This window comes from Epinephelus fuscoguttatus, linkage group LG17 (genome assembly GCF_011397635.1).
Source record: "Epinephelus fuscoguttatus linkage group LG17, E.fuscoguttatus.final_Chr_v1".
In the NCBI taxonomy this organism is placed as follows: domain Eukaryota; kingdom Metazoa; phylum Chordata; class Actinopteri; order Perciformes; family Serranidae; genus Epinephelus; species Epinephelus fuscoguttatus.
The window spans coordinates 33,397,503-33,411,238 of NC_064768.1; the positions used below are offsets into that span (position 1 = coordinate 33,397,503).

The following is a 13,736-nucleotide window of genomic DNA, read 5'->3' on the forward strand; positions in this document are numbered from 1 at the left end:
GAACACATCATACTGCTGAACTCTGACATTTTACGAATACACTGGCATCTGAGCAATAATGCTGCTGCCCTACATCTCGGCTGCTTAGTCAGAGAGTGAGCAATCCAACTTTGCAGCATACTTTGTGCATCAGTGGCTCTGTTTGTGAGCTTAATGTTTTCCTCAGCATCCACGCTGACAAACTGAGATACAGAAATTGTGTTCACAGCAATACGGAAAAACTTCATAATTCATTTTTGAACCCTCGCTTTCAGAGTATTAACTGGCAGAGTGAGGTGAATGTGTGCAAATCTTTTGGCCGTGTTGACCTTTAAGAGAACGAACAGCAGCAGAGTCCAATGAGAGGAAGCAATCGTAGCATATTAGCTGTTATGTAACCTACTTTTATTCAACCTCCGTATAAACTGCTGCACAAAGGAGGCAAGGACAGTTACAAGAAGGAGGTTGATGGCACAAATACGAACAGCGTCTTTTTTCAATAGCAGCTGTGAGAAGTTAGCAAGTTTGTTAGGTAGCCTGAGTTCTTGGGACTGGTGATCAAACACTCAACCATCCGGCTAGGGTTTGATGACTAGTCCATAGAACAAAACGCCTGGGGAGGTAGGCCTATTGTAACTGACTAGTGCTACGATATTCTTGGCTTGCTAGTGTGTTTAGCTACCCTGGAAATCCAGAGTTCTCGCGAGAGCACAATTTCAATTTGCTCAGCGAGTCACTCTGGCAATCAGCAATGATGCTCATTATTTAGCTGAGCCAAGCTGCACCAATCACATCGGTGTATCTGATATAGGCGGGCCAGAGGCGAGCTAAACAGATGACGACAACGCTGCAACGACGAAGTCCGGAATCAGTCAGTAAACATTGCAAGATGGCTATGGATGAACACCAGTTGTTTGAAAAGGCTTTGGCTGCTACAATGAACGAGTTAGACTTGGCTTTTTCTCTAAAAGAGGAACAGAAGACGGCGCTCGAGTCTTTCCTTTGCAAGAAGGACGTTTTTGCTGTTTTGCCGACCGGATACGGCAAGAGTCTAATCTACCAGTTAGCTCCACTGGTAGCTAAGCTCTGGATATGTCACCCCGTGTATTGTTCTGATTAGTCGTAGTGTTATCCAATTGCGTGCAGTGATATTTTCAAATGCATGCTTGGTGCCGCCCCTTGAGTTGGGCCATTTTCATTACTCATAGCCAGACCCTAAATCTTTCTAAATTTGGGTCTGGATTTCCAGGCTAGTGTTTAGCTGGGATTTGAAGCCAATTTTCGTAATGGCCAAACAGTCGAATTACAACTCCTGAGTCCATCATGTGAAGCCATTGAGCCCAAAAAGACTTTTCCCCGTAGACTTACATTGGGAAAGAGACATCTGTAAATCCATGAATACTTTCTGAGCATCACAACCCCCTCGAAATGACTCGTTTCACTATCAGGATCTAATCCATTTGGTCTGATGACATTTGGAAAGTCTAGAAAAGCAGCAAGACAAAATCAATTTATCCCCATTCATACTGACAGAGCGCTAAACTGGAAGTAGCCAACTCGACCAGTGGACAAGTAGAAGAAGCAGTGCCAATCACTGGGGTAATTTCATACTGTGGAAATAGAGCTATCTTGGCTTCATGTGCCACTGAGCAACTTTCATAGGAATCAACAGGGTCTCGCCTTCAATGCTGTTTCCAGGTCTCTTTGGCCCTACAGCTTGCCGGCTACAATAGTTCACCAGGCTGGCCAAGCTTGTAGCACCACGTATTTCATGTAGAGGTGTGGATACATTTTACATTTCCACTTTCTGTTGTGACTTTTTCCAACTCTATTAGTACTCGTACTAATACTTTCTAAGTGAAAACAGTCAAGTACTTGAGTTGAACTGGGTCATAATGAAATATGGATGTAGTAAAGAAGTATTAATATTGCGAGACAGACTGGGATTTTAGAAGGTGGTAAATTTGCTAAAGGAATATCTCAACGTTTTAGAAAATATGCTTATTTTCTCTTCTTCCAAGAGTGAGATGTTTAGATTGATATCAATACTGTATTTGCATTAAAGGTCCAGTGTGTGTGATTTAGAGGGACACACTGGCAGAAATGGAGTATAATAGTCATAACTTTGTTTTCATTAGTTTAACATCACATAAAACTAACAACTGTTGTGCTTTTGTTACCCTAGAATGAGCCGTTTATATCTACATGGTGGTGTGTCTCAAATCACATACCTCCGTTAGTACACTTCCATGTAGTATACTATGGGCACTATGTACTTATTGGCGTAGTGCGCGAATTTCGACAGGGTAGAGTTGTCTCAAACCAAACACGGCCGTTGTGCACTCACTGAAAACGACGACCGCCAATTAGCTAGTTAGCAAACTAGCATTAGCATTTGCGTTATCGTTTGCGGTACCAAATTATTACAGACTGCTAAATTAACCCAATAAACATACTGCTGGCTTATACCCGACAACAGTATAGTGGTGCTTAGTGCAAAAAACACATGTATTTGTACAATGCAGGGACGCTCATGGTCACACAATCCTCAGCCGCTATTTCCAGTTTGAAAAGTGTCCCATCCCCTTCTGCTACATGGCCAAGATGGCGACCATTGAGGGCGAGAAGTGTCCATAGTTCCACACTCAACTTCTTGACCATTTTGAGTGCACCATCCGGGTACTCATAGTGCACTGAACGCACTTATGCACTCAAAATATTAAGTCTAAGTACAGAAGTACGCAATTTGAGACACAGCATGGGAGTAAGTCCTATTCCACTGAGTCTAACATGTTGTTTCTACAGTAGCTCAGAATGGACAAACTAAACACTGGCTCTAGACGGGGCTATTCTCATATGTCACGTTGGCTACCGTAGTTCTCCTACACGCTTGGCATACGATTGAAGTTGCAGTTGGCTGCAATCTGCAACCTCAACGCTAGATGCCAGTGAATCCTACACACTAGACCTTTAATTAGTGAACTTTAGCGGTGTTGGGAGGTGTACTCTGAACGTTTGGACAAAAGTTTCCCCCTGCTTCTGGTCCTTATGCTAAGCTAAGCTAACTACATATTGACTCCAGCTCTGGACTAACAGTAACACACGAGATTGATAACAATCTTCTTATCAGACTCTCAGAAAGAAAGCGAAAAAGACTCATTGAACTCTGCTGGAAAGCTGTTTACAACCAACACTTATTCCTCTGCAATAATAGAGGAGGGTGTGATGTTATTCTGACCTTCGATCAAAACTATTACAATAAAATGTGGGTTGCTATGAAACTGATTTTTCCTGTAAAGTTCAACACTAACACGATTTAACATTTTAGAAGTTTCAATACTGGAATTTTGAGCACTAACCCCTCAGATCAGCGGTATAACATGATGTAACAGAGGAATGACACATACTTCAAGACAGATCTTGCTCTAAATATGCAGTAAATATGTGAAAAATGTTGTATATTTCATATTTTCCTCAATTAGATCGGTGCAAGTAATGGAGTGATCAGGTTTAACATGGTTAAAGGCTGCAGCCCAAGCATCCTCTCATGCTGAATAACTCCCAGCTATCAGCAAAAAAGTGCCAGCAAAATTATTTATTCTGCTATTTAAAAAGAATTTTAATCCTGATTACTGACACTGCTGAAGAGGGCACCCTCCGACTCATAGCAACCGCTGTCATATTTATAGTAATGAAAGCACAGGAGAGCGCTAACACAGTTCAAACTTCAATGTGAGCCTCGAAATAGAAGACATTTACACTCAGGAGACAGAGACACAGAGCGGAGGGAAAGAGGGAACATTTGCATAACAGCAACACATTAAATACATGTGAAAACACTGAGTGAGAGTTTCTGAGCACATTCCACCGAGTGGTGAGTCATCTCATTTATAATGCTGCAAATCACAGCAGCCTTTCACACCTACAGTAACAGCCCCCCCACACACACACACACTCTGACAGTGTGACCCAGACAGAGAGCAGTCGGGTGCACAGCTCCACTTTACCTTATCGAGAGCCTCCCGCTCCAGCAGGTCCTGAACCGCCAGTAACTTGATGCTGGAAACAGAAAGAGAAGATGGGCTTCACATTCAGCCTACACATACATTCTGACTGTACATATACCAACATATCAACACCTGACATCCAAACACCACAGACTGTTCCACTGGATGAGTCTTGCATGGCCGCCATTTAGCCAGAGTAAAATATTTAAAGCCACCCTGTGTACATTTTTTATCTAATTATAGCATCTGATGGCATGAATTTTTGTTTGTAGATTAATGAGACAGTCCTGCTGAAAACTGGCACAGTGTGTGTGATGTGGGAGAAATTGTGTGCATTGTTGGCCACCACACTGTCTTCTCTGATACTACTGCTGGGAGATGCCAGAGCCAGAAATGTCCAAATATTCATGCAGTCGCTTTAAATGACACCCTAAAGGAAGACTAGGCAACTTCTGCTGAACAGCGGCAGTTTAATGATAATTACGGGATAAATTTCATCTCCCAAGATTCTCTCGAGTCACTTTAAAGACGTCATTATTAGGCAGTGTGACTGGGACAAGGCTCAACAGTGCAAGTAGCCAATGCCTCTAGAAATAGATTTGACTACAACCTACCTACTGCTAATCATTCAAAAATCATTCAAGCAGCGATGTGCCAATCACAGTAGAGTTTTTGTTGATGATGCAGCTGTTGTTGAGTGAGAGAAAGTTGAACAACACTGAAAAAACGTATTGGTACGAGAGGCTATAAGTTAACTTTAAAAGTGCAGACGTCGCTAAACCTGAACCCGTTCATTTTAAGTCTGAGCAAAAAATAAACGAGTAGAAACAATCAGGTGAGGGGGAATCGCAAGGTTCGACTAACGAGGCTTTGCACTTTAAACCTGGTCTCACTCCGAAGTAGTCGAAATCTGGTGCTTGGGCAGTAACTTGTGGCGTGAGACACTAGCTATGTTTCCATCCAAAAGTGATTCGAATCATTGGGAAATGCGCATTAAAAGAAATACGAATCCTGTGTGTTTCCATCAAATGTATGGACTTTGGTGAAAACTACGAACTCGTGCGAGTTTTCTGCAGAACCGGAAACAAAACAAGTCTCGCATTCTTCTTCTTCTACGTTTTCTGGCGGTTGGCAACCAGCTTGTAAATGCATTACCGCCTTCCCGACCTGAAGTGTGGATATCACCATGGAGAGAGGTGCGCTACGTCAGACTTAATTCGAACATAACTGTTTCCATCCCCCGTTTTGTGAATCAACATTTTTTCAAATCAACCCAAACCCGGCTAAAGCGAGCGTATTTTAGTTTGTGTGAATCAGGGGATTTTAATTCGAATTTTGGCGTTTCCATCATAATTTTCCGATGCAATACTTCTAGATGCGCATCTAAACAGGCTGATGGAAACATGGCTACTGACAAAAAAAGTCGTCCTTTAACGCTGGCATGAAATGCAGCCGATCGCCGTAATAGTTTAACGGCACTTAGTGGCATCAGGGGGGAAACGTGGCGGGACAAGAACAAAAGTTAATGCGGCAAAAGTTGATAGATGAGTCCAACAAACACCGACTTTCACCCAGGAGAGCAGTGTTCACATCCTGCAAGATTCTAAATCCAAACCCTGTTCTTTTTTTCTAAACTTAACCCCATGTGGTGTTGTACTGATGTAGTGCTTTTATTTTGAAAGAGACTGCATGTAAATGGTAAATTGCCAGTGAAAACGGAGGTGTATTTTGAAAGAACACAATGCATGTAACAAGCAGAACTTGACATGGTGTCCCAGAGTGCACCCACAAACACCAACGCACCCAGGGTACCTTTCATGTCGTATTTGGACGTGGAAAGTCCATGACCAAACATCAGTAAGTGACGAGGTCGGAGTGAGAATGCGTTGGCACTTTACATTACTCGACGTGGTTAACATTATTATTGGCATGGTGGCTAATTACAACAGGGCAGCTAACACCAACGTTAGCAAAACTACTGGGACCCCGCAGTCACTTCAACCCCCTCTGGAGCCAGCAGAGGGAGAACGCATAGTTTTAATGTGACTTGGCTTAAAATGCCAAATATGACTGATGTTTTTCAGTAGTGAAAAGTAACTAAGTACATTTACTCCATTACTGTACAGCACAGTTTTGAGGTACTTGAGTATTTTTATTTTCTGCTCCTTCATACTTTTACTCCGCTACATCTCAGAGGCAAATATTGTACTTTTTACTTCACTACATTTATCTGATAAATTTACTTTGCATATTCATGTTAATAATACAAAATATTGCCAAGAAATAAAAAATAATAATGTAATACTATAGATTAGGACAAATAATCTTGATTGAATTATGAGCTACACAGCTGGTAAAATATGTTAAGTAGTTAAAATGAGCTCCCACATTAAAGTGATGAACACATTAATGCATCAGTAATTATAATGCAACATATATCATTCTGAAACAGTCCATTCTGCATAATGAGTACTTTTACTTTTGGTACTTTAAGTATATTTTGATGCTAATACTTTTGTACTTTTACTTTGGTAAGGTTTTAAATGCAGGTCTTTTACTTGTAACAGAGTATTTCTACACTTGTATTTCTACTTTTACATAAGTAAAAGCTCCGAGTTCTTCCTTCACTTCCACAGTCCTCCACTGGTTTTCACATCATACTTGCACACAAGCAGAATGAGCACACACACACACACACACACACATGCACAGTATAAATATGTTAGCAATAACTTAATAAACTCTGTGTCACTTCAACATGTTTCACTGTGCTCCTAAATTTCTTCATGTACTCATTTTTCATGTAGAAGTTTAAGACTGTTTTGGTTTTGTTTCCTGTGAATTCAGCGTGTCATTTTTAAGAGGAAGATGTCGTTATTTTCTCTTTCAAAAGTTACACAGTCTTACAGCCACTCTAAGCAAAATATGCCTAAATAAATCCATTAATGACCCAAAGTATTATGTAATGTTTTTAACCTGTCCTTCAGCCTGTAGTCTCGACCAATTCAAAGAGCCAGACAAATCACATTACCCAAATAAAAGCAAAGTACATTAGAATTCATAGAAGGTGAAGACAGAACCACCCACACTGGATTTAAAGATGGAAAACAGTAACAGTGATGATCTTTAAAAGTGATATACTGTCTCACTTCTGGTATGTGCAGTTTTGAACGTATTTGCCTCTAAGACATCTGACACTGAGATTTCTGCCCTGATCTCAGCACAGTGGAGGTGAACAGAAGTTTGTCTGTGGCGCTTACAGCAATAAAAATTGACATTTAAACTCAACGGGAACTTTGCAGAGACGGCTTCCTGATTTTCTTTTTAGAATTCACAGACGTTACTGTAAACAGCTCTCAGAAATAATGTGTTGTTCTTAACCCAAAGGTTTGCCATACCTTACTTATCTAACATGCTGAAGATGGTGGGTTTTAATACAGGGTTCAACATGTACAGTAATGTTTCATTATGCTAAGAGCAGAGCTTTATTCTATTATCATGCACACGCTGAGAGTCAGACAGAGTTGACACAACAGACACACATGGCACCAGCCAAACTGGATCCTCAACATAATAAACAGCACATTTCCTCAAGGCAAATTCAGTGTTTCTTTAAAGCGCCAGATCGCTGGGAAAATCAGACGGACTCTGACTGAGGGAGTTTGGACTGGTGTCCTCGTTTCTATCTGCCAGCACATTATTGCTCTGTGAAGGGGGGGCCTTTACAGCCCAATAAACATTTATCTGTTTACTTTTTAAATGATTTTCCAGACCAACAGTCAGCACAATAAAAGGCAATACATTTCCGAGAGGCACCGCAGCTTTCTCCCCTCTGCCTTCATTTGGCTCTGAAGAGGAACTGCTTTGCAATGCAATTTGCGACAGAAGTGAGGAAAGCGTTCCTCAGTATTTCATTTGGATTAACGCCTTTTACAAATGGCCTCTGCACATAAATAAAGTCTCACATAGTAATAAGAATCAAATAAGTTCCCAAATTCCTGCTAGCTGACACCCACAGTCTTCCACAGCTCAATCTGAGCTCTTTATTATATCAGAGCCAGAGGAGGAAAAGTGCTGCTTTATTCACACACACCCTCACACACACCCTCAGCTCAGCCCGCAGTGCCGTATGCTAAACTGATTCTCTGTGGTGCAACACAATGAAACCAAGTTGGTGGCACTGCTTTGACCCCATTCACCTCTAACCTACTAATCCGAAATCAGCCACACAGAAAATCACATTGCATAACAGTCTTTTCTATTAGTGAAGTGCTGCTGTGTCTGCTGGGTATTACAGGAGCGCTGTACGCACTCCAGACTGACTCACATTGACAGAGTCCCACAGCACCAGCATCATGTAACAACCAGTCAGCAGTAGTGAGGGAGAACATGAAGGAGTGACAACACAGACATGGTCTCACACATCAGGCTGTGAAGGCTGTAAAAAGGGCAAATTCACTCTCTGCACACGTGGACTGACCACCATGCTGTTACGCAGCATTCAGGTCATACAGGAGAGATGGCAGCGATGTTAAGAATATAAGTCACCTCATGTTGCACGTTTTACAGAACAAGGAGACAATTTTTCAAGTGTAACATGCCATCATATTATTTAAAGGGACAGTTCAGATTTTTTTTAACTTAGTTTTAATTTCAATTCCAGCAACTTATTCAATTAATTTCAGAATTTCCATCCTGTTCTTTTTTCTTTTTTTTTTTTTTTAAAAAAAGACACTAAACACATGCCAGATTAAAGCATTCATTTTGAAATAAAAGAAAATGTATAAATTGGGAAAAAGGTAAAGGTTGGCTCTATCTTTTAATAAAAATTTACTTTTGGAGTCTGAAGGAGTACGTTATCTGTTCCATCTGGTAAATTTCCCGCACCATCTCAGTCCTCATATTACATGTCGGGGGGCAGGTTTTAACCACTTCATTGTGATGCATTAAAGTGCTGATGTTGTCAGTGTTTGTAAAACAGTATTTTAACTTTTTTTTATGGGGAACTTATCCACAGACAGTATATTACATACAGTCGATGCCAGTCGGCAGGCTTAGCCTCGCGTCGCCAGGCTCTTCACATACGGCGAAGAGCCTGGTTTCCATTCACTCTGAACTTTGTCTGGATTCTGGTTCTGGTCTAGAGAGTGGATCAGGAATTCACCAAATTCACCAAAGTAAAAGTGTTCACCAAAGTAAAACTTTAAATTCTGGCGCACCATCGATTTCCGTCCCCGGTTTAGTAGCATATTGTTGTTGTTGTGGTTGATAGAGCATGCCACATGGCGAACATCACGCAGTTTTCCTCTCTCTTCCGCCCCCAACGCCCCAAATTTTATCGAAAAAATGCATTTACAAACTACAGGTATAATGTACAAAACTAGGATCAAGTGCCTATTAAATAAAACAGACAACTGAAATAGACAATAACTTGTAATACAGTTAAATACAGTAAAAGAAAAAGATTAACTTAATGGCTTGGGGCTTTTCTTGTAAATTATTTTCTTTAAATTAAAAAGTTTCACCGCATTTTTATTAGCTTGGTGTTTTTATTTTGACGGAAAGGCGCATCCATCGAATTCCAGATCCTGTCTCTCTCGCCCTGGTTCTGGTTGCTTACCAAAACGGCCACTAAACGGCCCCAGACTAAGCAGGCTGGAGTCTGACATGGAAGCTAAGCAATCTATTGCTGCAGAAGGGGTCAGCAACAAAATGTTTTTTAGCCACCTAAAAAAAAGGTCCCACCAAAAAAAAAAATCAATATCAGTTTAAGTGTACGGGATATTTAGAATATTTTCATTGCCTTACTTTAATGTCAGACAATGATTTCCAGTGGGAAAATGAATCCGTTGTATCGCTCTCTTCTATGCCAAACCTCATTTAGAAAAACAGTAATTTAACATTTCTGAACACAGGAGCTGCTGGACTACTGCTGCCTCAAACAATTAATAATTTTGTGTTTTTGTGTGACTGTGGCATTCAAAAGGGTCAGTTCAGATTCACCAAAGTCGCACAATGTGACAAACTAACTAACTTATGGGAGCAGTGGTAAACTAGCTGCTCCTGTGTTCAGCAAGCTAAAATTACTGTTTTTGTCAATGGGGTCTGGTGACTGTGACGAGAGCATAGATGGGGAATTGAATCTGTTAATGGCTCCACCGTCAAAATGGGTTATCTGACGGAATTGTAAAGCGGTGAAATTACTCACTTGAACTGCCATAGATGTTTTTAGATGGGACTTTTTTTAGGTGGCTAAAATATGTTTTGTTGCCCCCAAAAAACCAAGATGGGGGTGCCCAAAATGCCAGACTCGAGGCTTAAAAATGGGAGTCCACAAAACAACTAGTGACGTTACGATTGCTATTTCCATGATTCTTATACAGTCTGTGGCAGGACGACTAAACTGTTGAGTATTGACTGTGTTTCAGATTAGTGTGTGTGTGTGTGTGTGTGTGTGTGTGTGTGTGTAGTCTCCCAGTGTACGCTAACCTATGGTACGTTCAGATTAAATGACATTAAGTCTACCGCAAATCTAAATTCTTGGAAACAGTAGAGCTGTGTATCCTGACGTGTCAACACAGATCAACTTAGGGTGATAAAAATAACCCCAGTGTGGTAATACCCTCTTCATTCAGCTCATGTATTACTGAAGCATGCTGGCACAACTAGGGAGCACTGCATTGTGTCAGGATTTGGAAATGAACTCACCAGAGCCACATTCTGAACTATTTCTAGGTATGTAAATCTTAATCCTTAACACATTGGCTCCCTCATTCACTGTGACTGGAATGAGAATCAATTAAAGCAGCTGCTGATGCATATTCAGCAGGCCGCAGCCCGTACGGTACAGTAGGTGAAGGATAAAGAGGCTGTGAGGAGGTGAAAATGGATCGAGATGTGTGCAAAGCTCTGGGCCTGAAAAAAGGCTCAATAAATTTAGATTTTGGTAAGAAGATCAGGTGATACCTTGCGTGCAAAACACACAACAAAGGATGACACAAACTTTTCGAAACAGTATGCAAATCTCTGTTTCAGGGAGCTAATATTAAAGGGAACAATTAGATTACAACACACAGAGGTAGCTTGACTTCATTATTGTGTTGTGAATGTCGCATACAGAACCTTTAACATTACAACCAGGCATATATAGTTTCTATAGTCTCTGTTTCCTACTGCTTGTCCGCCCCGCCCGACTGAGCAGCCTCACGTTACATAACACTGAGAGTCGAGGCAGAAACCTTGTCGCCTTCGTAATCAGTCCGCAGATCCTGTTTTCAGAACAAACAGGCCTGCAGTCAGAGAGACAATACCCCTTTCCTCTACTGTAGGTGTGATCACGCTGCACAATGAAAGCAACTCTTGCAGAAACCCTGCTCCACTCCCGCTGGCTCAGATCCTGATTCTCCCGTTTCTACTGGCAGGGCTTCAGTCCCAGCACACCCTGAGCTCTCCTGAGCTTGAGTCATGTCATGTGGACGTAAAGGATGATGCTGACTCGGTGATGCAGCCGCTGCTTTGATTGTACCTCGGGCCCTCAGAGGCCGACACAATGTGCTGTGTCTGAAGGAGATAATCCAAACAACACTTAAAGAATGAAAACACACACAGACACACACATGAGGGCGAAAACACAAACAAAGGTCGCAGACACACTCCGTGACATCGAGCCTAATCTGCCAAGTGTCACCGTGACAACAGAGCCTGTCGTGAGCGCAGTGGATCTCTGGGTCCCATCTACAGCTGTTGTGCAGACACAAACACGACACGGTGAAGCTGAAGAGAGTGTCTGCTCCAGTATTTGTCAGATTAAAGGCAAATCTGAGGACAGGCACAAGGTTGCATAAGAAGTGACGAGCGGCAGCAGCAGAGATGACCTTGAACATAAAAAATGCCTCTTAGGATTTTCGAGGACTCAATAAAGAACGAGCTCCGGGCTGTAGTACAGCACAGCACACAGTGAAAGAGCAGCAGAGACGGTGACAATAAATGTGCTTCTTTTTTGAACGGGTTTTGAGAAGATTCTGTGTAAGGAAGAAACAGTTCCTCTCTGAACAAAAATATATACACCTATGAACATACATAAATCGATGGCAAAATTAGCTGCACATGTAGGCCTACCATTGTACTTGTTAACATCTACTAACATTATTGAAGGTGAAAAGCTAAATGAATGTTTGCAATGCAGCTTAAAAACATGCTTAAAGTTGTGAATAGCTGTTTTGCAAATTTACATTACGACATACATTTTGTAAAAGCGTGTATTTGACATAGGTGCGTAACTTAACTTATTCTCTGCTGGATGTTGCAGTAAAACGTCTGGCGAGTCGCAAAAGAAAAAAGCGGGGCCTTTAATGGGATTTTGAAGGTTTCACACCAAGATAATATTAACATGAGAAAATGAACAAATATGAGAAAACATAAATGTCAGCTTGGGGAAACAGACCTTGACCCCGTAAATAACAATAATTTAATGTTAAAAAATCCAGCCCTGTTTACTAGAAATTAAATACAACTAATTTGAAACAGCAAATGCAGTTTTGAGGGAACCGTAATGCCACGCAAAGTCTGTATGGAAATGTTGCTAAACAACATATCTGGCAAGTTGTAAAAAAGCTGATACTGAACATCACAGTGTATATTTCATTTTTCCCCTTGAACATATAGACAGTTTTGCAAACCGCTTTTACCGCTGACTTCAGCATTATTATTATTATTATTATTTTTATTAATACCTTTTTTTATTTAACCAAACTCATGATTTTTCCCTTACCTTAAACAAAGTGTCTTTGTTGCCTGCATCTAACCACAGACAGGAATCTGGACCATAGACTGTAAAAATAATAGACTTGGCCACTGTGTCTATCTGCGGACTGCTAGTCTCGCCACCAGACAATCACAGATCTCCGCCTTCTGATAGTCTGGGGACACTCCTTTCTAAAGTGTGTTTAACACCCCGGAGAAAATGGCCAGCAACAAAGCAACACCTCTTGCATTTTTTAAAGAAGCTATATGTAAGAAATCAAAAGCAAATTGTCATAAAATCCTCCTAATATGTCACAGAGACTAAGGAATAATGTTCATATAACATACTGATCTCACTGACAACAATAGTACAGCCAGAATATTAAAAATTAAATTAAAAATAAAAATTTTACGGTCCACAAATCATGTTTATGTTTTGAATTTGTGTTTTGGCCTGCTGTGCCACCCACCGCCATCTACCAGTCACACAGTCAGTAGAGTCTCAGCATCAGTTACAGTTACGACTGAGCTACAGCAGGACGGCAAGCAGCATTAGCAGTGTCCCGGTACATAGCATTAGCAGCCGGCTCCTCCTCAGCTGTATCCCGGCAGCAGCGTTAGCAGCAGAGAAGCCGGACTTGCTCAAAACGGTTCACTGGAAAACCGAAGATCAAGGACGCGGCGACACGGCCCTGCCACGGCAGCCGCTCGTGGGCAAACAAATCAGTCTCCAGCATGCCACTGTCCAGCAACCTCGAATCTGTAGGGGAGGGGGGGCGGACACGACTCGCGGCAGTATTTTGAATTTGAGTGCAGTGACCGTTTTGGCCACATTCTTACATACAGCGCCTTTAAAAGGACACGTCCTCCCGGAAATGTGCGCTCCCCCTTTTCTCGTCTGCAAGGAAACAAACACACAGAGAGCTTGAAAATGGATGCCGAGAGATTTAACTCCGTTTCATCAAACGTGTGCTCAGTCCACAAGATTGTGGAAATGAAGGACTTACA

The 13,736-nt window shown here is 41.5% G+C and overlaps 1 protein-coding gene across 1 annotated transcript in view; it reads right to left on the reverse strand.

The window, feature by feature from the left end:
• Positions 1-13,736, reverse strand: part of eepd1 (endonuclease/exonuclease/phosphatase family domain containing 1) — a 43,851-nt gene that overhangs the window by 14,098 nt on the left and 16,017 nt on the right. Inside the window, exon 3 of the mRNA XM_049602846.1 lies at positions 3,987-4,038. Coding sequence (XP_049458803.1) covers positions 3,987-4,038 — 52 coding nt within the window. The remainder of the gene's footprint in view (positions 1-3,986; positions 4,039-13,736) is intronic.